This window comes from Apium graveolens, chromosome 3 (genome assembly GCF_009905375.1).
Source record: "Apium graveolens cultivar Ventura chromosome 3, ASM990537v1, whole genome shotgun sequence".
NCBI lineage: Eukaryota > Viridiplantae > Streptophyta > Magnoliopsida > Apiales > Apiaceae > Apium > Apium graveolens.
In genome coordinates, this window is record NC_133649.1 from 277,516,098 (window position 1) to 277,543,689 (window position 27,592).

The 27,592-nt window shown below is 34.1% G+C and overlaps 4 protein-coding genes across 12 annotated transcripts; all 4 read right to left on the minus strand.

Annotated features, from left to right (window-relative positions):
* Positions 1-1,403: 1,403 nt before the first annotated feature.
* LOC141713394 (vacuolar cation/proton exchanger 3-like) lies at positions 1,404-9,091 on the minus strand. Of its 9 annotated transcripts, none has more exons than XM_074516792.1 (13): positions 8,953-9,091; positions 8,567-8,686; positions 7,960-8,190; positions 7,811-7,878; positions 7,222-7,250; positions 6,560-6,756; positions 6,184-6,396; positions 5,424-5,558; positions 3,184-3,300; positions 3,048-3,101; positions 2,781-2,897; positions 2,169-2,265; positions 1,404-1,885 (listed from the first exon to the last, which is right to left on the minus strand). In XM_074516792.1, the coding sequence occupies exons 2-13, from the start codon at positions 8,588-8,590 to the stop codon at positions 1,872-1,874; spliced, it is 1,296 nt and encodes a 431-aa protein (XP_074372893.1). In that variant the 5' UTR covers positions 8,591-8,686; positions 8,953-9,091; the 3' UTR covers positions 1,404-1,871. The 9 variants fall into 9 exon arrangements, with proteins under 9 accessions (XP_074372893.1, XP_074372890.1, XP_074372892.1 ...); XM_074516789.1 differs by having other exon boundaries at positions 7,960-8,205; XM_074516791.1 differs by having other exon boundaries at positions 1,404-1,810; positions 7,960-8,205; positions 9,044-9,088.
* A 574-nt stretch (positions 9,092-9,665) lies between these two features.
* On the minus strand, positions 9,666-16,145 carry LOC141713396 (glucose-1-phosphate adenylyltransferase small subunit 2, chloroplastic-like). Its single transcript, XM_074516796.1, is given in 10 exon segments — positions 9,666-9,953; positions 10,683-10,802; positions 11,437-11,535; positions 11,933-12,044; positions 12,152-12,255; positions 12,683-12,862; positions 12,978-13,247; positions 13,394-13,690; positions 15,883-15,903; positions 15,905-16,145. Coding segments are annotated over 10 exon segments (1,434 nt in total). The 5' UTR covers positions 16,019-16,145; the 3' UTR covers positions 9,666-9,836.
* A 1,591-nt stretch (positions 16,146-17,736) lies between these two features.
* LOC141713397 (ras-related protein RABB1c) lies at positions 17,737-21,600 on the minus strand. Its single transcript, XM_074516798.1, has 6 exons — positions 21,265-21,600; positions 20,419-20,558; positions 19,826-19,908; positions 18,435-18,639; positions 18,261-18,329; positions 17,737-18,097 (listed from the first exon to the last, which is right to left on the minus strand). The coding sequence occupies exons 1-6, from the start codon at positions 21,308-21,310 to the stop codon at positions 18,005-18,007; spliced, it is 636 nt and encodes a 211-aa protein (XP_074372899.1). The 5' UTR covers positions 21,311-21,600; the 3' UTR covers positions 17,737-18,004.
* Positions 21,601-22,837: 1,237 nt separating this feature from the next.
* LOC141715058 (subtilisin-like protease SBT5.3) lies at positions 22,838-26,911 on the minus strand. The gene is made up of 11 exons (XM_074518544.1): positions 26,825-26,911; positions 26,434-26,546; positions 26,234-26,322; positions 25,968-26,132; positions 25,659-25,767; positions 24,999-25,536; positions 24,714-24,805; positions 24,351-24,596; positions 23,962-24,076; positions 23,649-23,862; positions 22,838-23,525 (listed from the first exon to the last, which is right to left on the minus strand). Exons 1-11 carry the CDS (start codon positions 26,909-26,911, stop codon positions 22,963-22,965), a joined length of 2,331 nt encoding a protein of 776 aa, XP_074374645.1. The 3' UTR covers positions 22,838-22,962.
* Between the last annotated feature and the right edge of the window lie 681 nt (positions 26,912-27,592).

Below are 27,592 nucleotides of genomic sequence, written 5' to 3' on the forward strand. Positions count from 1 at the left end.
AACTTATGGCGTGGGAATAACTCGCGATTCGCGGGCCGTGCCGGGCGGTTCAGTTCCGGCTGAATCGTTCCGGTTTAGCGGGTCGTGCCGGGCCGGTCACGGTCTCTCAGATTTCAACTCATGCTCGGTTCGTTTGTACAGACGGTTTGTGCCGAATTCTGAATCGGCTCGTAACGAGCCGACTTACGCGATTTTCAGGCGAGCCGGTTCCCGGTCGGGCCGAGCCAAACCGCCCGTTTGGCCGGCTCTAATCCTATAAACTATCGCGAATTCTATATCAAAAAGACGTGTTTGAATAAGCATGCATCTACCCCATTCCAAATGATTTCATTTGGAATCTCTGAATTGGTCAGCGGTTGAGACCAATCAAAATCGTTACTTGTCAATTAAGTAGCTAGATTTGATTTTTCAAATTTTGCATTTTTCACGATATAACTATCTTACAATATCAATGGTAGACTAGGAACCTCAGTATGTTTCCAAAATTCCTTTCGTATGTCACGTGTCTCTTTTTTTTTACCAGTTTTAGATTTGTGCATATTAACATCAAGTCATTTTGTTTTTTTTTTAATAAAAATTTTCTAGTATTGCAAAAAAAATTAATTTCAGATCATAATCAGTTATCACATCGAAGAACAATCAAGATAGGATATGTTATGTTAATAAAATAATATATAAAAAAAATAGACGAAGTTAATGAGACAATTGCAAACCCAGCTGACAGTGTTTGATTTCATTATTAAGATACAAACATGTGAATCTCCTGATGACCATACCACCAACACTTCAACAACCTCGACCCCCATGGCGAAGATGATGAACATTACTATGGTGACGAGCAGCACTACGGTGATGAGCAGCATGGTTGTGGTGACGATGATGACGAGGACGACCACCATCACCTGAGTCCCCGGAGTCACCGCAACCAAATATGATCATAGAAATGATTGACAGGGTCATCACAATCATGCAAAGCATGAGCATGACTCCTGATGTACCAATTGCAGCAATGCCATCACTAGGCAAAACATGTCAACTTAATAGTCGTACCATATTGCTTCCTGTTTCTTGTCTTAAGCCCATGCATACTTATATACAGCCTACTAAACGTGACATAAAAGATGAGAATACAGAAAACTAAATGGACTTGAACAAACGCAGAGCAGCAACTCAACAGCTAAGAAATAGTCAAATATATACTATTACATGCAAAAAGTCGTAATCATAATAGCCATGTTACTGTTAGTACAAACCTCTGAAAGAAAAATGTCAGGTTGATGCCAAAGAGAGATTAATAAATTTGGCAGTAACAAAGAAGTTTCTAAATAAATGAAAACAAATATCCCAATAATTATGATAATGATAATCAATAATCAACAAAACAGAATCTCTGAAAAACCATATAAATAATTGAGATGGCTATTTCAAGCTAAAAAGTACAGGTAAGTTTCACAAACAAAGAAGAAGTTATGTACAATCCATCTTAGTAACTCAACTTGCATAGTTAATGAACAAATAATCACTTCATAACAATGACAATCAGTGGCTGCATTTTTAACACTATATTAACTTGTCATGAATACACCCTCTATAATGAAAAATTACAACTAATGTAGAGACTTCTTTCTAAGGCTTCTTGTCTCAGGCAGTCGCAATATCTCTACTACCATTTGTAGTCTACTATGTTTGCTTTCCAGAAACTATACAATCAGAGGACAGATCTTCGAAGCTTTAGTAGCACGAACCTTCAGCTCTTGATCCACAATCACCTTATCAAAGCCATCAAGCAGGATAACATTTCATTGTACCACTGGGAGTACAAAAACCAATGGCATGATTTTCACATTAAAGTAACCGATAAATACCCTTTTCTAAGGGTTGTTCTCTGCAATACCGTTGTTAATAAGCATAACTTTATTACAATGAGGTGAAGACAAATTTTAACCGAAAGCATAATATGTAAATGAAAAGAACAATATGAACATCACGAGTCAATATTTGCAGCTCAATCCCAAACTTTTAAATTGGAATCAGCAACACACTTTATTTCTAGATATTTAGATGCAGTTATAATATAGCATTCAATACCAACTCCATAATTAGATTAAGTTGTCAAACACAGCATGAACTGACCTTCTACAAACAATCCAACAGCGTAAAAAACTCACCTACAGGTTGAGGATCTTTGTGCACGAAGAAACTTGCAGCAACTATCAAATAGCAGAGGAGGAGCATCAGTCCTTTGAAGTAATTTGAAGTTCCCTCCTTTAATACAATAATAATACAGTCAAACAGAATAAAGGAATATATAAAATAATGAATAAAAAAATAATAATACTTCATTATAGATCCCTGATCATATTTTTATTTTACAAGTAATGTGTTCAATGGAAGCAGTAGACGTAGGTCTCAACAAATTTCGATTTATCTCTAGCCAGACGCTTTAGATTTCTTAACGAGCTAACTAATAATAACTCACACTATTTTCAACACTCATTTACTGAAAAGAAATATATATATATATATAGAAATACAAAGAGTTGTATAGATCGGAGTCGTTCTTTAGCTATAAATATTTGTAAAATGTTTTATAAATAGCTGTCTACATTTAAGTTTTCAATTTTACATAGCAGTATGTAGGGCACAACAGACAAGGAGACATGGACCCTTTCTTGCAGCATTTCAAAATCCCAAAATTCAATCCCCTTGTTGCAAGCATATAATTTTTCTTGAAAGCTGTAGATTACCATTTAGAATAAGTTTCCAGAAAATAGACTAACCTGCAGCATGAAAGCTACTACTATAACAGTCATGAAAAGAGTGGCCGTCTCAAAAAGTTGAAAATTCAAATCCAGCGGATACCCTAGAATCCACCCAATAACCACGCAAAAGGGAATCTGCAATTATAATATATAGTATAATCTTTATATAAATGATATAAAGGTATACTATACAGACCCAGAAGTAATATATATACGCATGTGTTCGCATTTAAACATAGTAATAGTTCATAAACAACATTAATGCACAAGACATTCTGAAACTACCCCAAACATGGCAATCTGTGTTGACGAGCCTATCGCCACCCCCAGAGAGAGGTCCTGCACAAACACAGCATATATTAATTGTTACAGGAATGTGTGCATAATTAACCCGTGTGAAATTGGAAGGATAAATGCTTACAAGCTTATCTTTCATAGCAAACATAATGGCGCCTGCATGTTCTGCAGCATTTCCAACGATTGGAAGTAAAATCACACTTATGAACGCAACCGGCATGTTCAGAGCAACAGATGCCCCCTGAAAGTAAAAACAGATTTTCTAATATTAACTGCAACATGAATTACAATTCTATGACAAAAAAATTAGCACGAAAATATTCAAGAGGGACCACAAAGAGGTACTGTAGTGGAACAATCACCAGGGCAATGAATTCTAACAAATTCTTAGCCAGCAATAAGCCTATATATTGTAGTTACCTCGAGAAATAAAAAAATGACAAACCAGTGGTGTAGACAACATCCAGTCTTAGACTAATAATTAAATTAATTGATTATGCTACAACAAGTCCGACCAAACTACACGTACCCAGTATTTCCCACTCGAAGTAGGTTCCAGGAAGGGTAATATGTATACAAACTTCAACTCCTTTCTCACAGAAGTATAGATGTTGTCTCCTTTAAGACCCCGGATTTTATAAATATTGAAATTTTTAAAGTTTTTAAAATTGAAAAGGAGCAAACGGCATCAACAAATGTTTGGAAGTCGACAATAATCTTTCTTCCTCTTTTATTGTTTCTGTAACCTAATTAGTCTAACCATACAATACTCATAATCAAAGGCTATTAAATTATTAATACCATCTTACAACTCTTTCTTACCATACTCTATATATACCTAAGGGTTAAGTTCTATGGAGACCACTTTTTTTTGGAGACTTTGGAGACCACTTTTGTTCTGCAAGTTAAATATTGCATAAAAACATTGCAAAACATATTATTTTGCGAATCATGCTCTACAAAGATCCTTATTTATTCAAAATATTGAATATCATATATGTACTGCATGTAAAACATTACAAAAATATTTTATTCTGCAAAACATGTTAACTTTGCAGAACATTTGTTCAGTTTGCAGAACATACACATTCTACTTATTAAACTTAAATGATCTTCAATAATTTTAATGAATTAGTGATACTAGTAAAACATACTTCACAAAATAATATATTTTATAGTATTTTGAATGCAGAACATATGTGATCTCCAAGGTCTCCGATGAAAAAGCGGTCTCCATAGAACTTTCCTCTGTACCCATATATATATATATATAGAGTCTTACTCCAATACAAACTAAATTAAAATACAAACTACAAACTCTACCCCACCCAATTTAAATATACTCTCCCACACACAACTCCACCTAATTCCCTCCATTTTTAATTTAGTCTTTCCCGTCAATTGGTGAACTTTTTTTAAAATCCAACTTCACTGTATTTTTCTGCATCCTCCAACAATCGGTATGAATACCATATTTGATATATTTCGACGATAAATCACTAATTATGCCTACGAGAATCACTAAAGTCTGCTGGTTACTAGAATAGTATTGATTTCAGTTTACTGATTCGATTAAGATTAAATACTGATTTGTCATCAGAATATAGCAAATATGATATGCAAATTGATGAGTGGGAGATGAAGAAAAATACGGTGAAATTATTTTTAAAAAATAGTTAACCGATTAACGAGAAAAGTCAAATTAAAAACGAAGGGGAAATAGATACATGCATATGGAGGAGAGAGAAAGAGATTAAACATGTGACTGTTATTTAGTTTGTAGTTTGTATTCTAATATTGGTTTGTATTTGAGCACTTGCCTATATATATGCTACTCCAATAGAAACCAATTTAGAATAGAAAATAGAAACCAAATAATTTTATTTTTAAAATTAATTCGAAATATAACACATATGGTATGTAAATCGGTCGTTGAGAGATGTAGAAAAATACAGTGGAATCAGATTTAAAAAAAAACTTACGGTTTGACGGAAAAAATCAAATTAAAAACGGAGGGGAAAAGCTGGAATTGGGTGTGGGAGAGTGCAGAGTAGTTGGGTGGGGTGATTTAGGGGGGACCATTAGATTAGGTAGATCTAATGGCTTAGATTGGTTCCTAGTTTCTATTTTAATTTTAGTTTGTATTTGATCATTCCCCTATATATATATATATCCGTAAAATCTGTAAAATTTAACCATGAAGTTGCGATATACATACATTACGGTGTTTATCACGTTTCATGCGATATTATTAATTTCAAACCTTTAATAAATTCAAATCAACTTTTGTAAAAATTCTTAAAGTTAGTAATGACACACGAATTAATTTCTAACAAACAGAGCTGGGATACTAAGGAATAATACCTCTATGGCATTAACTAGGTACTCTGAAAGTGCTGATATCCATACAGTCAAAACAAAGAGCCATATTATAGATTCCCATTTTGAGATCCGGGGAGTTTCGTCATCAACTAAGTTTCCATCCTGGTTACTATCTTCCTGAATTCAAACAACTTGTCAGTCAAACAATAATAATGCATTTGCCAAGAAATATAACATAGAAAATGCACAGGGGTACAAATAAACAATAGCAATGGTTTTTTTTGTAACTTCAGCTATGTTCTTCCCACTCATATATATTTAAATAGGTTCCTGACATGTATACCCAAAAACAAAATTGTTTAATCCTCATTCAGGACATTCAAGAGATGTGGACCCAAAGTTTAATGATGAGCAAGAATATACACCATTTAAATTTTATGAGCAACCAAACGACATAATGTGTTCAACAACTATAGTTAAATATGCATGATCTAGTTAAAAACATTCTGAAAATAGATTTTATAAGAGAAAAAATAGACAACATAGCGTTGAATTCAAGAGAGTATCTCATACATCTGAAGGTAAGTGACTGAACCATTGTAGAAAACGTAATGAGAACAATCTGCTACATTTTTATGATGACTTTAAATCTGATGCCCAAAATCCACAGATAGACGTGGAGATGGAGAATGTGATACAAGAACACAACACTAAGTTATAACACAGTGTCTAGAAGAAAGCCAAGCAACAGAAGTCTTGAAGAGTGACTTTCTAAACAGAGAAAGTAAATTGATATTATGACCTCACTGATTGGAGAATACATATTACTCTGGCTGGTAAGCTGGAAAAAAAGATAAGCACCATATGCTATGAGCATGACACAGCTGCTAAACCTTGAAAGAGCTAATTCAGACTTTCCATCATGCAACTCTGTGTGTGTAAAGTGGAGAACTGCTGGGAACAGAAGCCCCATTACTGCCATCATCAGTAATCCCGAGTTCACCAAAGCAGTTCCCTGCCATCAAACCAGTACTACATCAATCAAGTTATGCACACAGAAATACAGAATAGTTCCGATATAAGAAAATTATTTAATTATTTAATGGCTGAATAGGTAAAAACATATATTATTCCTCAATTCAGTAAAGGCACCAAGTCAGGCATTTCATGTGACCCACCTTATTAAACACTTGTTCCTTATTAGGATGAACAATTCCACCACTGAAAAATGCACAACCAAGCACAAGCAACATGTTGGACAGAATTGAACCCAGTAATGACTGCTGAATAACACGCAGCATGCCATTTTTCATAGCATACATGGAAATAATCAACTCTGTTGCATTTCCGAAAGTAGCATTTAAAAGCCCCCCAACTGCAATTATGCAACTACACGACATGAAATGGTCATCATAAGGAGTTATAACTAAAGACATTCTCTATGACATCTATGACGCCACTAAAAAGGAAAAAAAGCATTAAAGTAATTGTACCGGAAAAACTGTTAAACACAATTTATGACTATTACGAGGCCTTGTAAACAGCTTAAAAGTAAATAAATTCAGAGAAGCTTTGCAGAAAGAGCAGGTAGTAGAACCTAGACCCCGTAGTCCCAAAAAGCTGAGGATCAGCTACATGCACAGTAAGTTTTGTAACTTTTTAAATTGGAAATCATGTAAAAAGTAAAGAGACACGCGTGATTATTATTGTATATCAATTATAATTTACAGTGTGGGTGTGGCAATTTAACATCAAATATTAAGAGATGTAACAAAATGTTTAATTATTTAACATATTCAAAGAATAAGCCTATTAAACCTACAAAGTTTAAAAATGAAACCTGTATCTCCAGTGTAACAAGCCAGCTGCCTGCATTTAAAAGAATCCTAATTAAGTTGTATACTATGCAAGAAGAAGAAACCTCATGCTAAATATTTTAACCTGCATAATTACGAAATACAAGTCAATGGGTTTTCCGGGTTCATACATAACTAAAAAATGGATACATGAGAAACTTAGAAATGTTTTTTGTGTTTTTATTTTCAAGTCAAAGAACTAAACAAAATTTGGGGTTGGGGGGGGGGGGTTACATTATACAGAATGCACACGTAGTTGGAAAAGGATCCGTCTCTAATAGTTAATTTTAACGATGCAGTAACGTGCGGAAGAATGTCTAGGGACTTAACATCAATACTAGCATGCTGGGATCACCTTTATCAGGATTTTTTTAATTAAGATGGTCACAAGGACATCTTAGTGATATAGTGCTGGCATGGTTATCTATAAGATCAAAACTAGAGAGTAGTGGTTGATTACATGTTTAATAGAGGTTTACTTTACATTTTTTAAGTTTTAGACAAATAATAACTTGTGTGCTACATATTGTTTTCATATAGATTATGCTATAGACGACAAGTATAGGGCTTTACTCTGTAGCCCAACCCAGACGCTCTGCCAACGGTATGATGCCTAACAAACTCAGGATGAAGACCCAACCCTGAAATCAAATTGGAAGGCACATTTATGAAAATTTAAGTAAATAAACATCCAAGAGTGTCCAACAGCATCTGCAACTCACATGTTGGCTTGCCACATTATGAACCAGTATTGCTAATGGGCCGAAAGGTACGAGTAAGTTGATTTTGTTGGAGAATAAGACGATTTTTATACTTCTGAATATACAATTTAGTAAACTTCTCAAATCAAGATATTGTTGGCTAACAGAACGGGATGGTCTGTTGGGTGGTGTATCCAAACTAGCCATCTTAACATCCGTTGGTGCGGTGCTGACGAGACTATTATCTTGATGCTGTAGTGATCCCATCTGTGGATAGTTAGTAACCTTGAATCACTAAATAAACATTATTTTTAAACTTACTAACTATTTAAGTTAATGCACATCACAATTAAAATATAATGCTGCTCGATAACCTACATTTATAAATCTCAACAAATTTCAAGTAATTTAACGACATATGTTCCAGTAACCTTAATTTTGAGTTGGTAACCTTGAATCACTAAATAAACATTAATTTTAAACTAACTAATTATCTAAGCTAATGCGCATCATAATTAAGAATGTAATATATCTCAACAAATTTCGAGTTATTTAACGACATATGTTCCGTAATAACTAGTCTAGTATGTGTAGTTTGATTCATGACAAGACGAAAGTAAGTACTCACTTGAATAGAGTTGGTCGGAGACATGTCTGAATAAGTTGTTTGAAAGCACTAGTTATGTTGTTGCCCAGTTCTACAAAGTACACAAACGTACATTTTGTAACATGTGCACAAGTCTATCTGCTGTAACAAAACAAACAAAATTTCTTACAAAATCAGAAAAATGTTTAACTACTACTATCCCAAAATCCTAAACAAATTCAAATCAAACTTATCTTAAATTATTTTAGGAAAACAATTTTTTTTAAAAAAAACATAAATACAAAAACATGGTGGAGAATAACGAAGGGGAGATGATCAAACGAAATAAATCCCAGAAAACAAGATCAGGAGTATATAATTGAAGTAACATCACAATCGGGGATCATTTGTAATTAGTAATCCCTTACTTGTGAGAGGCGACAAGGCGGTTACTGTGATCTTCACACACACAGATATATATATATATATATAGAGAGAGAGAGAGAGAGAGAGACTCACTTTTTAAGTTTTCAGAGTGAAAAAAGAGAGAGAAAAGTAACAGTGTCTGTTTGGATATATATGTGGGTATTTATATTGGTTTGTGAAACCGGCTATTAAATGTCTTAATTATCTAACTAAAAATTTAAGATTGTATTAACGCTTTTTTCTATAATTCTTCATATTGCTTTTATAATTAAATATTATATTAAGATTATAAATATAAACAAAAAAAATTCTAATAAAGTTGTACTTTTTAAATTTGTATTTTTTCCGTCATTATTCTTGTTCAATTGTTCTGACAAGATGAAGAATGTGTTATAAAATAAAGGAAGTGTAAAAAATTGTACAGAATTACACGTGGTTTTAATTGGAATGGATGTCAATATCAATTAACATGTTATTCCTAGCATTATTTATAAAGGAAAATGCTAGGTATACCAAAATAAAACAAAATGACCGATCCTCTGTGTTTTCCAAAGCTTGCAGACTGCAGAATCTGTTCAACTCCAAACGCTATATTCCAAGCTGAAACATAAATATTCGGACACAACTCTTGATACTGTTTTGTACAAATCAAGAAACTAAGCAAAAATCCAACTAATAATAAACCATAGAACAAATAATATTAACCCATAAATAGTTGCAGAAATTTTTTAGCTGACTTCAAAATTTTACATTTCATACATGATACATTTGGTGGAGACGGCACATCAAGTGAGGGGAAGACATACTTCGAGTTTACTTTCAAACACAAGGTTACATTTCTTAATCTAACAAGTTGGAGATGGATTGGATACACCAAGGAAGACCTCTAAATTACAGTGCCCCTGGGAATCAAAGCATCCTTGATTACTGTCACAATTCCGCTCTTTATAAAGTAACCGTCAGTTTCTCTTGCTGCTTCTTGAACATTGTCGCTATTTATGATCTGAAATGATAAAGTTCAAGGCCATATATGAGTTCCCGAATTCTGGAAAACGATGCAAACCATAAAAAGTGTTGTTTTTTACAAGAACATTATACACACATGCAAAATACATAACTAGTAAGGAACGTCGTTTGTGTCGCCCATCTTCCCATTACAGAGACAGCTAGAAAGAGAATGAGATGGTAGCTCTTCAAGCATGCAAGCATCAATACATGTAAGTGTATAATTACAAAAAACAATTGGCCATGAATTGTACTACTGGTCTTTTTCATGAAACCGGGGAGAGGGAGAGGGGCTTACCATACTACGTCATTGATCACCTCTAACCATAACAATGGTTTCTTGTAAGTTTTGCTTCATTTTATCATTGTACTTCCTCTGGAGGTATAAGGTAACATATGTGGGTGTTGCAGACAGTACACATGAATATACATTTATTTGACAGTCCACAAGTAGTGCTTTATTCTTATAGTTCAACACTCTTTAATTATAATAAAAAAACAATGGCTTTTTAGCTTCTTAAAAGCAGTAATCTTGGCAAAAGTTTCTTCTTCTTTTTTCTTGAAATTGAAGTACTACTGTCAATTTTGATATTTAGTATGTTGTCAATAGATTTACAGAACTTAAAGCATAGCTCTTTTCATTTAATGGAAGTAATTACTGAAACTAGCAATTTACAGCACAGAGACAGAACTGTTTATTTGTAAGGTAAAAACATAAAGCCCATACCTTAACGTTGTCCCCTATACGGGCATTCTTGTCAATAATTGCTCTTCTGATGTGAGAATTCTTCCCAATACCGATAGGGACACTACCCTTCGCAGCTACAGACTTTCTGTCGGTATCCGTCTGGTGACAGATAAACAATTAAACATTACCAGTTGGGAAACAAGTGCAAAAGATATCATGGATAACCAATTCCACCCACAATTTCTTGTAGGTATCTTTAGATCAACTTCCCAACAAATAATTACGAGTTTATCTACAATCCTTTGGCAGTCTCCATTCCACACAAGTTTTTACAGGTAAATTTGGCTCAACTGCCCAAGAAAATTAACCAGATATGACGGGGTTATCTACACGCCTTTGGCGGTCTGCAATCTCTTATGTTTGGTTGGGATGAATGAACTGGAATGGAAAATTGTGAAAAAACTAAGGAAAAGAAATGGAGGTAGGAGGAAAAACTGAATAAAAATGAAAGAATAAATTATTATGATTATTATTTTATGATGAGATTTGTGAAGAAAATGAGTAGGATGGAGAATGCCTTTTCAAATTGAAAGCAATGAGTTCTACTTAAATTTGATAGGAATAGGATGGAGGAAGGAAAGGAAAACATGAAAGTTTACTCATTAAAAGTAAAATTATCATTCCATTCCTCCTATTTTCATTCACTCCAACCAAACACAACATTTGTGTTCTATGTCACAAAGAAGAATTCAATTTAACGAGATGTAGATTCCAGCTCCTGGAGATGTATTACCTCGTAATAATCAGCTCCCATCAACAGCGTATCTTCAATAATTGTACCTTCTGAGATGCAAGATCGAAGGCCTACCACTGAGTGGTGAATTTTGCAGTTCTGCACAAGCATTTGTAAGAAAGTCAAGTACAATGAGTCAATACCTTCACTGCTAAATACAACTTATTAACTTAAGATGTCATAGTACAATAGAGTATAAGAGACAGAATCATCCACTATCTCCAAATTGTGCTACTATAACCATAGACTTTATCTACGGCACTCTTACTTATATATAGCACAAGACAAGAGGGGAGCTGAATTTTTTGTCACGGTATATGTTATTCTACCCCTTTTCCGAATTACCATCAAACAGAGAAATATGTCTCATCACAGTTTGGAATTATGTTTATCCACCAGTTTCTCAGTTTTTCCACTGTACTAACAAATTGTGGGACGACTAAGAACCAGGCCACCTTTATTTTTTTTCCAAATTTGGTATCTACAATTCACGCACCTTGATTACACAGCCTTCCCCAAAAACGCTATCCGTGACACCAGCATCAAGCATCTTAGAAGGGGGTAGATATCGAGGTTGGGTATAAATAGGCGATGATCTGTCGTAGAAGCTGAAATATATTCCAGACATGTTTACTTCAGTGGCAGAAAGAAATTTTTCATAAGACGTTTAATAAAGGTATATTACATATATTATTGACTCTTATCTGAGTCTTACCTAAAATCTGGGACTGGCTTCTTTGTGATCCCCAGGTTGGCATTGTAAAATGCCTCAATGGTACCTATATCTTCCCAGTAGCCATCATACAAGTAAGCTTGTACCTGTGGAAGTTCAAAGAATATCATGGAAAAAAAATATGCAGACAGCAAAATAGTCCAGTGGCTAAGCAAATTAAACAAATCATCCTTAATATCCTCATGATGATAGACTGATTCATTATCATGATACACTTGAAAAAGTTTGCATCATCTAGATCAACAATGATTAAAGATGTTCAACAACGTAAATAGGTTCCAAAATGATGTCTTAGCAAGTATCAGTCTTTAAAGCTTGCATCATTGAATTTAAAGAGAATTAACAAAGTAACAAATGCATGGGTTACATTTAGAAGACTTTTTTCACATAATCAAACTTTTAAAATGCCTAGAAAACGGATAATTATATTCAGATACAATTTGACGAAAGTACATTCTAAATATACAATGAATGCTACGTTTATATTAATGAACAGAAGTAAGAAATGCATACTCTCAATCCAATAGAGGTTGCACCAGGAATAACTTCACTTCCAAAATCATTGGCTCCGGGAAACTTATCTCGAAGCAAATTCAACATTACATCTTTACTCACAACATATATACCCATACTTGCAATGTAGGGCATCTCTTTGGCTCTCTCATCATCAAGACCCAATATAGTCGTATCTACCTAAAACAAAGATTAACAAATAGGACAATATTATTTCACTTGCCAGACAGAAGAAGTATGACTAACAGATAGACACAAGGAAGTTTTCAACAACCATCTCACAGTATTGTTATACCTTCATAGATTTCAACTGATCTCCTTTTGGTTTCTCTGCAAATTCAATAATCCGTCCTTCTTCATCGATCTTCATCAGACCAAAGGCAGTTGCACGCTTCTCATCCATTGGCAGGGCAGCTACAGTGATATCAGCAACAGTTTCTCTGTGTGCTTGAATAAATCTCTCATAATCCATCCTGTATAGATGGTCCCCAGCAAGAATCAGGTATTCGAGAACATTGTGCTCCTCAAACAGCCACAAATATTGTCTTACGGCATCAGCTGTACCCTGCAACCAATTTAAACTGAAATCAGACTAGAGTTCGGAAATTCTATATAAGGAAAAGGAGTAAGACACTAACAGAAAATAAGTTGTTACAGATATGCACCTAACCTGTAGAGGGATTATAATCCAGGACAAAAAAAATTATATACCTGGAACCAGTTCGGGTTCTCTGGACTCTGCTGAGCCGCAAGAACTTCAACGAATCCTTCGTTCTTGTAACCACCCATATTACTTGCATAAGCCCGTGAAAGGTGGCGATTGAGAGATGCAGAATTGAATTGTGTATGAACATAAATCTTTGATATGTTACTATTCAAACAATTGCTAACAGGAATATCAATAAGCCTATAATTTGCTCCTAAAGGAACCGCAGGTTTTGCCCTCTTCTTTGTCAGAGGATAAAGACGGGTGCCAGCTCCACCTCCAAGAATAATCCCCAAGACACTCTGCAGAAGATCACATATACAGGCAGATGCTTTAATTATGTTTACATGTGAACCCTGATTCGGAACTAAAAATACTAATCTTTTTGGAAGTAGTAAAATGTGGAAAGCTACTATGAACGAGTGATGAGTAGTTAATATATGGTTGTTCAAACCTGAGCTACTTACTATCAAAAAGGAATAAAAATGGGCTAATTAGTCTCAAATTCCCGTATGTTCCAAAAAAGAGTGGGAAACTTATTTCCACCTGTAAAAAAACATGCTCTCTGTAACATGCTTACACAATCCCCCCTCCCACCCACCTCCCAAACAGAACGTGCATCGGTCAATACATTGTCAAATTCAAGAAAAAAAACACTAATTGAAGAATTTTTCTGCACAGCAGCTAAGAGATTAGGCAACAATTTCTAGTCTTTCTACTTTTCACTAATCCTCTCCCAGATTGAGTAATTACAAAGTAGTGGCCGAACTTAATCTACTGGAGCACTTTGGTGATCCAAAGTTTGACTTTTGCAATATGTTAGCCGGACATTGCTTTTACTCTTTGAAAAGGTGGCTAAGGGCCAATTTTTTGAAAATATTTTTATCAGAAAAGTGACCCTTAGTCACCTTCTTGAACAAGGAGTATAAGCAATGTTTTGGCCAATATTGCAAAATCCGGCCATCAAAGTGGAAAACTGGATAAAGTTCAATTGGTAAAATTCAAATAATCAAGTAACTCCGATGTTAGCAAAATTCCTCCTATAATAGAAAAAAAAAAGGAGTAAAGAGGTGATTCAACTAATAGGAATGCGGAAATTTCAAGGTGGAGGAACAAGTTGAAGTTAAGAATAAAGCTTAAAAAAATCTAATCAAGCTGAGTTAAAGTACTTAACTACTAAAATAATACTAACTACTTATAGTATAATAATTATCAATGCCTAGACAACTTAGAGCAACTCCAAGAGTCACTTAGAACACTCCTCAAAAAAAATATTATAAAATAGACTCTTAGTCATTTAAGATCCCTATATATTTTCACTCCAACAATTCTCCTCAAACACTCATCTCCTATTTATTGTAATTTATTTTATATTCCATACATACTTTTAATGTTCTAATTTTTAATTGTTATTCAGCAATTCTGCATCACTTCTGCATAATGCGATACTCATCAGTCATCACTGTCCAGAAAGAGAATGCTCATGAATAAAACTTTAATATATTTCTTATAAACTTAAAATTGTTTATTCACCTTATTGAAAAACTAAGCACATTGGATGAGAGTATGAGACGCTAGCATAATTTTCAACTGAACTAGTCACATATATTTTAAACTATTGAACTCAGTAAAGATCCTTGAAATCAGTATATATTAATAAAAAATCAACTGAGGAGAGAAGGTATGCTCCTCACAATTGAGGAAAGGTTTGAAAATCCTAAGAGCAACTCCAAGAAACTCTCTATTCACCCTCCTAAGTTAAAATTTGAGGAGATTGAAATGAAAAACATCTCCAACATACTCCTGGTCCCTCCCTAGAAAGTTAGGATCTTCAAACCTTTCCTCAATTGTGAGGAGCATACCTTCTCTCCTGAGTTGATTATTTATTAATATATACTGATTTCAAGGATCGTTATAACTGAGAGTTTATGCTGGGTTCAATAGTTTAAAATATGTTGAAAATTATGCTAGCGTCTCATACTCTCATCCAATGTGCTTAGTTTTTAAATAAGGTGAATAAACAATTTTAAGTTTATAAGAAATATATTAAAATTTTATTCATGTGCATTCTCTTTCTGGATAGTGATGAGTATCACATTATGCAGAAGTGACCAGAATTGCAGATAACAATTAGAAATTAGAACATTAAAAGTATGTATGGAATATAAAATAAATTATAACAAATGGAGATGAGTGTTTGAGGAGAATGGTTGGAGTGAAAATATATATAGGGATCTTAAATGACTAAGAGTCTATTTTATAATATTTATTTTGAGAAGTGTTCTAATTGACTCTTGGAGTTGCTCTAACTTTCTAGGGAGGGACTAGGAGTGTGTTGGAGATATTTTTCATTTCAATCTCCTCAAATTTTAACTTAAGAGGGTAAATAGAGAGCTTCTTGGAATTGCTCTCAAGGGGCTACAATAATTCAATCAATCAAGCAACGAATGCTAGAAACATACACGAGAGAGAGAGGGAGTGAGAGAGAGATTACTCGGCTAGCGTCAGGATCAAGAGTCAAGACAAGTTTGAGAATTCTTAGAATCGGAAACAGCCTTAGGACATACGATCATGGAACGCCTGCAGGCACTGTTACATCTTTTTCCTGGTTCAAATGAAACTGAAGTCATCTTATTACCGGAAATGTTTGACGACGAGGAAGGTAGTCCCGGAAACAAATTCACTCTCCTCTCTCCATTTACAACGAAATGTACACTAATGTGTGAGCTTCCGGCAACAACAACAGCAGCAGCAGCCATCGGGAAGAGTGATCACAGTAGTTGCAATTTGCAAATGAGTGAGCGAGTTTATTTACAAATTTTCATGTCCTTCAATTACGTTATTGCCCCTGGGGGTTTTGATAGTACGAACTCCGTCCCTTCCAATTATTATCGTTTTAGGAAGAGTGTCTGACACGAATTTTAAGATTAATAGAATGTTTAGTTCTATAACTTGTTTTAAAAATTTTCTTTTTTCTGAATAAAATAGAATGTTTAAACTTTTATTCAGAAAAATAAATTTTTTAAAAAAAGTTAAAGGACTATACATTTTCTTCATCTTAAAATGCGTGTCGGACACTATTCCAGAAACAATAATAATTGGATGGGACGGAGGGAGTAATTCATTATTCACGGAGGAAGATAAAAGTGACCTCATAAGGGTTTTAATGTCAATCAAGGGTAGATTAGGGTTTTAACTTTCTAGGATACAAACAGGGAAAGTGTGACACGTTCACTCACATGGGGCCTGTGAATGGAAGACATGGGTGAAAGTTGGTGGTTTTGTTCTCTTCTTATTTCTTAATGATGTACTCCCTGATGACTTTATACATTTTTTATTTAGATTTCTTACACTATTCCTGATAAACCATTAAGATCAAATATAGTCATAAGTAATCTTGTTAAATTCGTATTTATTAGTACTTTAATACAATAAAATTTTATATTTAATACTAATACTAAATCAAAGATATTAACAATAAAAAATGTGCATTAGACTAACAGTGTCAAATACAAATAAAAAACGTTTTTAGGGACGGAGGGAGTACAATGTTACTTCAGTTAAATCATAAATAGATTCTCGTAGTAACAATTGCTAACAATCAGGGTTCCATAAATCTTTAATTTCATTGGCTAATCCCCGATTAATTATGTACAAGATACGTTATTGATTCGATTTCTAAAATCCGATTAATCTACGTGTATTCTTTATTATCGTTATTTTGAAAATAGATTATTTGATATAAATATAATTTTTAATTAAATTTAAATAACTATCAAATGTGAACTATGATAAACATATATTAATTTATAAATTACTAATAAAATAATTTAGAATTAAATATAGTTAAAAGATTAATATACATCCGATTTTTCTCCAAATAATCCTAAATCAGTTTTTTGACCGATCTCTTTCGATTACCGATTTTTATAAAATTGCCAACAATGTAAAAAATGAGTAATATCTTTTGACAATGTTTTCTTAATAATTCGGCTTATATATCTTACAATTGAGTATTATTCTAACAAATTTCTGGGTTGAGCGAGAATCGAACCGGCAACTTAGGACGACAAGAGATAAGTTCTTAATAAATGTGTAGCGAGAAAATGAGTAACACGACATTTTGAAAGTGTTGATTTCATCGTATATATAATCTAGTTTATATATTTATGAAATAAGTACTAAACAAAATTATAGTATCTCAACAAATTCACAATTCACATGTAAAGTATATCCTGCATTCAGATGTTCCTACTATCGTTTTTAGATTTAACCAAACTTTGTGTATCATTCAAACATGAACAGCTCAATCTCAATCTCAATCCGTAAGGGCTGTAACAATTATAAATAACTAAGAAAAAATATATTTTGATTATTACACTTGCATAGTATAACATAATATTTAATTTACATATTTTACAATATATAGCAGACAGAGAAACAAACATATAAATTATTGTTTTTTGTTTTCAATTTTAAAGAGACTGACAAGATTCTTCAAACCAAAAGCAAACATCCACCAAAGACCAAAGGGACAGATTTAACAATCAACAATCAGTCTCTTATTTCAGCTTTGAACAATCCATTCCACTGAGAAAAGAAGATATAAACCGATTTCAACTGCAACATCCACCTGCTTGAGAAGTCGAACCATCTCTTCCTCCTGACGGCCCCTGGATGCCACCATATCCAACTTTTATCCCATAAGACTGCAAAAAAAAGAAGCAAAAACATTGACAACATGAGCAGCCTCAAAATATTACAAGTGAACAAGTACCCTACAGTTCTAGCCTTCTAGGAATCAAGAATCAATATGTACATGACAGTGTCGTCATTTATTTTAAAAGATGAACGGTGGAAAAAAAAACTTGCCTCATTTGATACGTCAAAAATTCCATCCTGGATCTTCTTATGAATGGTAGCTGCAGTGCTTATAAACGCCTGCCATATGATGTTATTATTAGATAGATAAGGAATAAATGCTGAATGCATTTAATATTTTATTGTGATATAAATTGAACACTGGCAATAGTATTAAAGAGACACCTCTTCAACATTCTGAGCAGTTTTTGCAGAGGCCTCCATAAATATTAAGCCATGTTCCTTGGCAAATTGTTCGCCTTCTTCGGTGCTTACAGCCCTTCTATGAGCAAGATCAGATTTATTTCCTATAAGCATAATGGTCATATTTGCATTTGCATGCTGCCTAGCATCCTCCAACCAGCTCGCAAGATGATTGAAAGTTTCTCTCCTAAATTTTAAAAAAAATGTGGTATACATTATTTTTCCATCTCAGATATAGTAGACAATATACCTTAATGCATTCGACCAACAATACAAAACCTTCCACAACAGATACAATCAGTCAAAAAAAAGTACCGACATCTCCAGCTATAGGCAAGAAGAATATTCGACTTTCTAATGTACAAATTCTAAGACAGAAATAATGTCCACTTATAATACTGCATCTATGGTTTCTGCTTTCATTGGGTGTTCTAAATAATGATTAGGGCCATAAATAAACACTTTGCCGAGTACAACATGGACGACTTCTTCTAAACTTTTCATGAAGGAAACATTGCAAGTATCTCATTTAACTGTTTGGATAATCTTAATTGGTTAATTGGCTAAAAGTAAATCAATAATTAATTTAAACAGAAGACCATCATGTGTTTTCCCGATAAGCAGTGTCATTATAGTAGCGTAGATATTGCGTATAGTATTATTTTATGCAAACAAGGGAACACAATGTCCCCTTACTATCATCGATACCCTCTGTCTTTGACGGAGATGTATAAAACCTTTTGAACAAGACATTACCACTTATATATATAAAGTATTGCTGCATCGATATTACCATATTCAGAAGATGAGTAGATTTTTGAATATCACCATAGTACCGTTCAATTTTGCATCAGATTGTTTAAGAGCACTTCTATAATGTAAAGCATTGGTACAAAATATGTCATATATGGTTTCGGTGAAAGGTAGATCTTGACAAGACAATGGAAGATAAATTCATGTCATTGGCACTTTCTACATTAATTATTAGGTATTTACTTAGGTCCGTACATATCTGGTATGCTTCAGTCCAGCAACTGAGAAATAATTTGCCATGTGCATTAACTTTTTTTGATTAAAATACGTTAGCGGATGATTAGTCATAGTAAGGAATACAAATAAACCGAGTCAAGCTCGAATACCACTGTGCCGGAGCTTGGCTCGTTAAGATAATATTGTTCGCAATTTTAAACAAAAAATCACTGTGCTGCTTATTATTTTTTCTTAATTTCCTTGCATTTGAGATTCTATACAATAAATTTATGTCCACTACAATATAGATGTACATGATAATGTACAAAGGCTCGACATGGAAAGGCTAGGTGTGAATACCTTAGGTCAAAATTTACATAATTGACAACTAGAAAGACTTTTACCTTGTAATATCATAAACTAACAATGCACCTGCAGCACCTCTGTAGTAGGACCTTGTGATAGACCTGAATGATTCTTGACCAGCCTACATGCAAATCGAAAAATCAAAGGCCGTGCTTGAAAAATGTTTCAAGACATGAATGATTTTCATGCCTCTTAACATGTCTCATTCCTATATACCACATACACAACTTAAAAGAATCTTAGTTTTACTTTAGCAAAAGAGTCAAGAGCATTTAGTTAAATAATAAAATAACTTATTTATGAAGTTTCAAAAATGACATTAGTGTGTTCTGCTAATTTTGTGAATGAATGTCAATATTAATGTCCGGGAACTTATTAAGAAATTCTGAAATGCAAATGAGGGAAAATTAAATTGGGGTACAGGCAGCACATAATAGAGAACTCGATAGTATATGAAACAGATGATTCATGAAATTAAAAGCAATTTACGCCCTGGTGAGTGCATGTGATGTGAATGTTACATGTTCAGAATTGCAGATATTCAAGAAAAGAAATGCTCTGATTTTGGACATGTCGAAGCCAAAGGACAAGATAGCAACGGAAAATAGGAAATAACTGATAGATAACTAACCGTGTCCCATATTTGCAGCTTTATTGGTTTGTTCTCAATTGTGATCATTCTGGCTCCAAATTCAACCCCGATGGTTAAATCATGGACTGGTTGAAAACGCTTGTCCGTGAACTGCAGAAGAAGACATGATTTACCAACTCCTGCAGTATGAAAAAGACAAAAATGAAATGGAATAGGAGTGAACATTATGCATATGCCCATCAAATAACACAAAGCTAATTCCACTTTTGCTCTATTTCATTCTTTTTTTATGAAAAAAGACGTAAACCCAAGGTTTGCAAACAATAAAACAACCAAGGCTTGTACAAGCCCTCAACAAAAAACTATATATGAAAGAATGAAAATTTAGACCTGTTGCACGTGATCCCTAGTTTTCCCCAATAATAGTCTATCAACAGAAAATTAGTTGTCCCCTTTTTGCTTTAGCAAACCTTTTAATCCTACGATGAATGGGTGAAATGGGAAGCAACAAGAGCATCTTGTCAAGTTTACAAACCACGAAGATTTAAGTATAACATAAAAGGTGTTAAGAAAGTAACCAGCACTACAGCTCAAGGTCTTCAAATTAACGAGACCTAGACATTCCTTAAGAGCTAATGCTAATCGCTAATAAAACTAAATACTCAGCCTTCAACTATTTAATTTTATAGTAGCATATAAGACGGGCAGGATTTGGTCTTAAAATCTTCAAGGTTTCGTCCATGAAACTACTAAAAGACAACATCAAATATTCAGAAATTAAGCTAAGTTGCAGCAATGCTTAAGCTATGTATACATAAACTCAGAATATATAAATCATTGCAAATATGAGAGGGGGAGAGAGAGAGAGAGAGAGAGAGAGAGTACCAGTATCACCGATGATGATGTATTTGAAGAGATAAGCATACGACATAGTGGCGGATGATGATGGTGGCTTAGATCTTTGATCTTAGAGGAATATGTATATGTATGTAAATTTGATGAATTATGATCTACGTTTCTGCTCCGGTTTGTAATAAATAAAATAAATAATACAAAAGAAATAGCTACTGATGAAATATATAAAGGAAACGGCGAGGAGAATAGCTGTAGACCTCTCCGTTGTTGTTGCGGGGGGTTTAATGAACTTCCAGGCGAGAACAGAACAGAGTGCCTGGCCTTAGCTGTCTGTAAGTTAAGTTTAACCCCCCAGATACAACAATTCAGATTTTACAACCCAACGCCGTGATTATATTTTGCTATATTTGGATCATTCCATTAAAGTTAAATTTAATTTTACTAAATTCATACTTTTTTAGAATTTTTTAATATAGCAATCCACTTTTTTTTATATAAATAAGGAATATATATTTCAAATGAAGGTAACATTTAAAAATATCTATATTTGTAACATTTCCATTTATAGTTATAAGTTCTAATTAGAAAAATTGACTAATTTGAATTCGGACTAAAGTCCTATTTATCTCCGAGAATAGTAGTAGTAGTCTTAAAAAAATTTAAATGTTTCTTTAGGTGTATTGTTCAAACTATTAGTTAAAATAATTTGAAATAGAAATTATTTATAAATTTTCTAGAACTATAATGTTATTTACTCCGATGGAATTAACTATATTTTAAAAATAATATATTATTTTTATTACAGATAGTTATAATTAGAATATATTATTTGAACATGATAATATATTATGTGTAATTTAACTATATGTTGCTATAAATTTGACAAATATAGCCAACTTAGGGAGACCGACTAAATTTGTAGATAAGGGAAATGAGCGTAAACAATTTTTTACATAAAATGTAAAATATATATTTAATATATGCTTGACACATTTTTAGCTTCCACATTGGAGATACTCTAAAGAAATCTTCGATTATTTAAATCAATTATGATTTTTTTAACAACATATAGAGTATTAACTGAGTGTACAAATCGAAATTCAGGTTAATTCGGTCAAGTTACCTCATTATAAGTACTCGGATTAATAGGATAGTAAGCGAAATAAGTACTCAATTAAAAATCGGATGATTCATATTCGATGGTTAAAAATTTAAAAATAACATGAAATTTGTATTATGTGGTGAGATTTTTAAATTTTGTACATAATCGGGTTTATCTAAATTATATGGTAAGATAAATGGGTGAATTTTGAAAATTTCTTAAATAATTATTAAATAATTAGGTTATTGTGTTCTTACATAGAGGACATTTTTGTTTACATTTAACACGTATACTTTACATTAACCTCCCATAAGTCCCTAACTCCTTCCTTTCATTGATCGTAAAGTAATCTACAAACATCCATGTCAACTGCATCTTCTTATTTTATTAGGTCGGCAAGTTGATATCTTATTTTTTCGCTAATCATCAACTAATTCCCCATTACTTCATTCTTTAATTATCATAAAAATCACAAGGTGAAGTACATTATTCTTGCTAATAATTCTGTACTTGCAGCCATAACAGTTCTACATGCGTATCATATCACCAAGAGCTAAAACAAGAAACAGAAGCCAAAATAAGTAGTTACAATTTGATTTATTTACTAACTATCTAAATCTTTGTCTTTAATCTGCTGCCTTAACAACAATAGGACTCCTCACATAATGCTGTCCATCAGACCATGTCAGCTGTCCGAAAACATAACCTCTAGCTGCTCCAAATGCTTCATCTCTAGCTGCGCTTTTTCGATTAAGCTTCAGAGTCAGATTAAAGCTCTTTTCATCTCCGACCTTGTCGAATTTCAGATACCTTGGCTCAACAATTGCAACTATTCCAGCTGGAGCCGTTACACGTGCTCTGTAAGCTGCTGGAGAACCAACATTCTTCAGAGTTCTTGTCACGGTTATTGTCGTGTTGAGATTAGGTACAGAGATTGATGGATAATTTAAGTCCGTGAGTGTTACGTGTTTTGGACAAGTGTAAGGTTCTCCTGCGAAAATTTTTAGCTGAGTTGAATTGTACTCGAGGCCACAGAGAAAATTTAAGTAGTCTTTAACACTTAAGTCGTATACTAATCCAGGATCCACAGCACGGTTTGGTCGTACATGTCCAGCTCCGTAACTAAATGGCGATGCCTTTAAGCCGTCTGAAGTTTTTATTGGCTGCACGATGTTGTCCCGCATTCTTGCTGAAATTATAAATTAATTAGTACATGGAGCCATTAAATAAGGGATGGCCCTGATGATGCACATCTGAGATCAAACTGATTGAAGATGAAAAACACAGAAGTATAACTATTTGATACACTCACCTGTGGTCATTATTGCCGATCTGATAGCAGCAGGGCTCCATTTTGGATAGATGGCTTTAAGTAGGCCAACGATTCCAGCAACATGAGGGCATGACATTGAAGTGCCTGATACGATATTAAATGGAATCCTCCGCTTATCATGATCATCATTTGTAGGTGATACTGCTCCAGAGTAAGCAGCTAGTATGGATAATCCTGGTGCAGTGATATCAGGCTGGAAAAAAATATCATGAACAATATTACTAAAAGCTCACAAAATATAAATAAATCCTCACTACTCTTCTATTGAAACCTATTGAACAGTTCTAAAAACCTTTAGGATCTCTGGTAGAATAGAGCTTGGTCCCTGTGACGAAAAAGCTGCCATGACTGGAGCTGGTTTTACACCTAACTGAGTTGTTGGAGGGGTTAAGTAAGCAAATGGAGACCTGCAAAGTGGGGTATAAGATTCAAAAAATAGATTAGCAACCGCTGATATATGCATGATCGAGATTCAAGACAATTGGTGTTGAGCTATATTGGATAATTGGATAATCCAATGAAAATGAGCTGCATGAAAGTTGTACATAAAAGTACATTTGCAACTCTTTCCCAAGAGCCTGCTCAACATGCAGTTCTGTGCCAATTGCCAGGAATTCAGATCATGGTGAAGTCGGAAAATTGTCAGTTTTATTGCTAAATATCAACTTACTACTACCATACTTGGTTGTGTTGATGTAACGAAAGACAGCTAGACCTTCGGAATATGTTATATGTGAAGCCGGGAGGACATGAGGATCCGCAATAATCTCGTCTCCTGAAGCTTCATTGTTGCCAAGGATCATTGCAACTGCGCCTGCTAAAAGAGCTTGCCTGCCCTTGTCAACCCTTGCATTGTCACCTCTAAGACAAAATATTATCTTTCCCTTCACCTTTGCAGGATCCAGAGCACCAGATTTACAAAGCTCGCTGCAAAATTAGAACAACAGGATTCACCCAAGGTTGAGATTGCTACCGTTATCGATTCAAGAATATAAAAATCTAATATTAGTAAAGATATCTTAATAGCTTGAGTGTTATTCTCACGCGTCTTGTAGAGTGGCATTCGCAGCTTTGGCACCTTTAGAGCTAATAAGTGGATAGAACTTGATTCGCAATGCTTTAGATAAGCTTTGTCCCTGCAAACAGAAAGTGATATATTTGAGATGCATATCCGAAGAAATCCAAGCGGGTTAATTAAGAGTGTCATACATATGTAACTTCTGTTCTATAAATATATGCACATGTTCAGTTTTAACTACAACACTTCTTTCCACAAAAGTAGTTGCACTGTTATGAGTGAAGCAGATGTTAAAAATTCAAAAAAGTAACCTTGAAGTGCATTTTGTTTCCAAGAGCAACGTAAGTAGGAAACTCGCGATCTATAGTGCTGGCTCCAATGGTGAATTGCCAGGGAGCTACATTGGTAACTGTACCAGCCAGAGGTCCTGCATTTCCAGCTGACAAAACAACTGGTATGCCATGCTTAACAGCGTGAAAAGAGCCAATGGCAGTTCCGTCATGGAAAAATGGATCAGCGCTATCACCTCCAATGGATGCAGACACCACATCAACGCCATCAAAGATAGCCGCCTCAAACGCAGCCAATATATCTGCATCATAGCACTGACCTTCACCCTTATAGAGCCAGCAGATCTTGTAAGCCACCACCCGTGCTTTGGGAGAGCCGCCTTTTGATGTGCCATTGGCATACCCAAGAACATTAGCTCCAGGTACAAAATTACCAGCAGCAGTTGATAAGGTATGTGTTCCATGACCATCAACATCACGCGGTGACTGAAATGTGGAATTAAGAGGTCCCACTACTGAAGCGAAACCTTTGTTAAAATATCTGGCTCCAATCAACTTTCTTCATAATGAGATATATATATAGCAAAGTTAGTACCAGAATCATACATAAACAAACCAGCAACAACAATGTTCTTAGTTCTCCAAGAACACACAAGTAGAAACAGTGAAAAAATATATGACCTGTTGCAGTGAAAAGATTTATCAGCGCCATTTACACAGAGACCTTTCCACTTGGATGGTATTGGTCCAAACCCTTGATCACTAAAACTCTTTGATTCCGGCCAAACACCTATCACGAATGTATTACACGCAATGTAAGTTTTTTTGCTCTATCTTTCACACCATTAGGAAAATAACAACAAATGACATAGTTCAATGAAAATTCTACAACTTTGAACTATAGACCTCGTACGACAAGCAAGCCACAATTGAAAAAAAATGAACGATAACAATCACAACGGACATTATAAATTCAAACATTTTACTAACCAGTATCAAGGTTGGCAATGATTACATCTTCTCCGAATCTAGCTTTCCTCCAGATGGAGCTGGGATGAACTACTCCGTTATGCTCCAAGCCTAGGAAATCCCATGACCTGGTTGTGTGTAATTTCCTTGCCTTATTCAAAAACACCGAAACTACATCGGGATGTTCTGCATAATGCATTTTAATGGAAGATATTTACTTTAAAGGTAAGACTGAGAATAAACTTCAGATTGCAGCATACATAATAGAAACAGTAGCAACTGCTTACTTGCTATCTCTGCTGCTTCTTCCTCTTCGAGGATTGCAGCAAAACCATTAATGTTTCTTGTGTAGGAGTAGAAGATGGCTTTCTTGAGCCTTGTCACTACATTAACAGAGGATTAAAGAATAAGATGATGATCACGTATATATTCGAAAAGGGATGATATTATTTATCAACTATTACAGAAAAACTTGCAGGATCATTACCTTCCCAAGAAGGTTCCAAGAAAGTCATAATGCAATTCAGTAACTCGATCCAAATCAGCTGATGAGACCTCTGGACCATGTGAATGAGCACCCAAGTAGACCACATACGAATGCTAGCGCACAAAAAACATAAACTATTTCAAACAGCCAAACCAAATATACCCCGTCTTTCTCCAAACGATTTTTGAAAAACGCAAATGCGACAGAAGTTATAAAACACCACACTAGTTACATAATAAATACTTAGAATAGGTATTGGAACGAGAGGCACGAGTGCATGCATGACATGACACATACCAGCCCTGTCTTCATAGCAGGAAATACCGCTACAAAAGATAGCAAGGGAAATACCGCTACAACAAGACAATTTCATTATGAAAAAGATGCTTACTTTCTCACTAGCAATTGTGGGGACTTGCATCAAGGATAAAATAATCAAACATGCAAGGTAAAAGGGATTGGTAATTGTAGCTCCCATCGTCCTCCTCTGGTGTTGTTAATGTTGAGTACTCTGTTCTTCAGTCAAAAATGAGTAAACTACGTATTTTTATATGGTGCATCTGTGAATATATAGGACTAAAGAAATTACCTACGCGTAATTCCTATCATGTGTTGATATAAAAACTGATATTACCAAAATGGAAGGTAAAATTGTCCAGTTTTATTGCCTGATTTTATTAACTTGTGAATGAATATAGAAGTTTGTTTCATATCACACAGCTCAACATTGTTACAAATGTGGTGTCTTTTAATTTTAGGTGATACAGTAAATCAATCTATTAATATCACCGAATAATTGAATCATGTAAACTGATTCAGTGTATCAATGCAGTAAATAGATAGGTAATATTAGTCCACTAGAGTACTAGACCTAAATTATCCGACATTCCAACTATTTCAATTTTACCTAAAATACTAGAAACAGGCCATTAGCCGGTCATCATCGAATGTACTCTGCCCAATTTATATCTAAATAGTTTCAATTCCGATGCACAGGTTTCGTTAATATTTAAATAAATTTTAAAAAATAATTATCTAATTATATATTAATTTTAACAAACTTATATAAATATATAATATTTATAAATTTATAATAAAAATAATAATAAAATTAGAACGGAACTGTGATCGTAATTTAATAGCATTAGTGTAGGTCCTA

Coding starts and splice junctions, on each gene's coding strand:
- LOC141713394 (XM_074516789.1), bottom strand. CDS start 8,590: ATGTCTCCGACCAACTCTATTCAA. Junction 8,206..8,566: donor CTCCGACCAACTCTATTCAA/GTGAGTACTTAC, acceptor AACTATCCACAG/ATGGGATCACTACAGCATCA. Junction 2,266..2,780: donor TAGTAGCTTTCATGCTGCAG/GTTAGTCTATTT, acceptor ATTGTATTAAAG/GAGGGAACTTCAAATTACTT.
- LOC141715058 (XM_074518544.1), bottom strand. CDS start 26,911: ATGGGAGCTACAATTACCAATCCCTTTTACCTTGCATGTTTGATTATT. Junction 26,323..26,433: donor CTTGGAACCTTCTTGGGAAG/GTAATGATCCTG, acceptor TGTAGTGACAAG/GCTCAAGAAAGCCATCTTCT. Junction 23,863..23,961: donor TTCTACCAGAGATCCTAAAG/GTTTTTAGAACT, acceptor ATTTTTTTCCAG/CCTGATATCACTGCACCAGG.
- LOC141713397 (XM_074516798.1), bottom strand. CDS start 21,310: ATGTCGTATGCTTATCTCTTCAAATACATCATCATCGGTGATACTG. Junction 19,909..20,418: donor AGCTGCAAATATGGGACACG/GTTAGTTATCTA, acceptor ATTTGCATGTAG/GCTGGTCAAGAATCATTCAG. Junction 18,330..18,434: donor CTGCTCAGAATGTTGAAGAG/GTGTCTCTTTAA, acceptor ATCATATGGCAG/GCGTTTATAAGCACTGCAGC.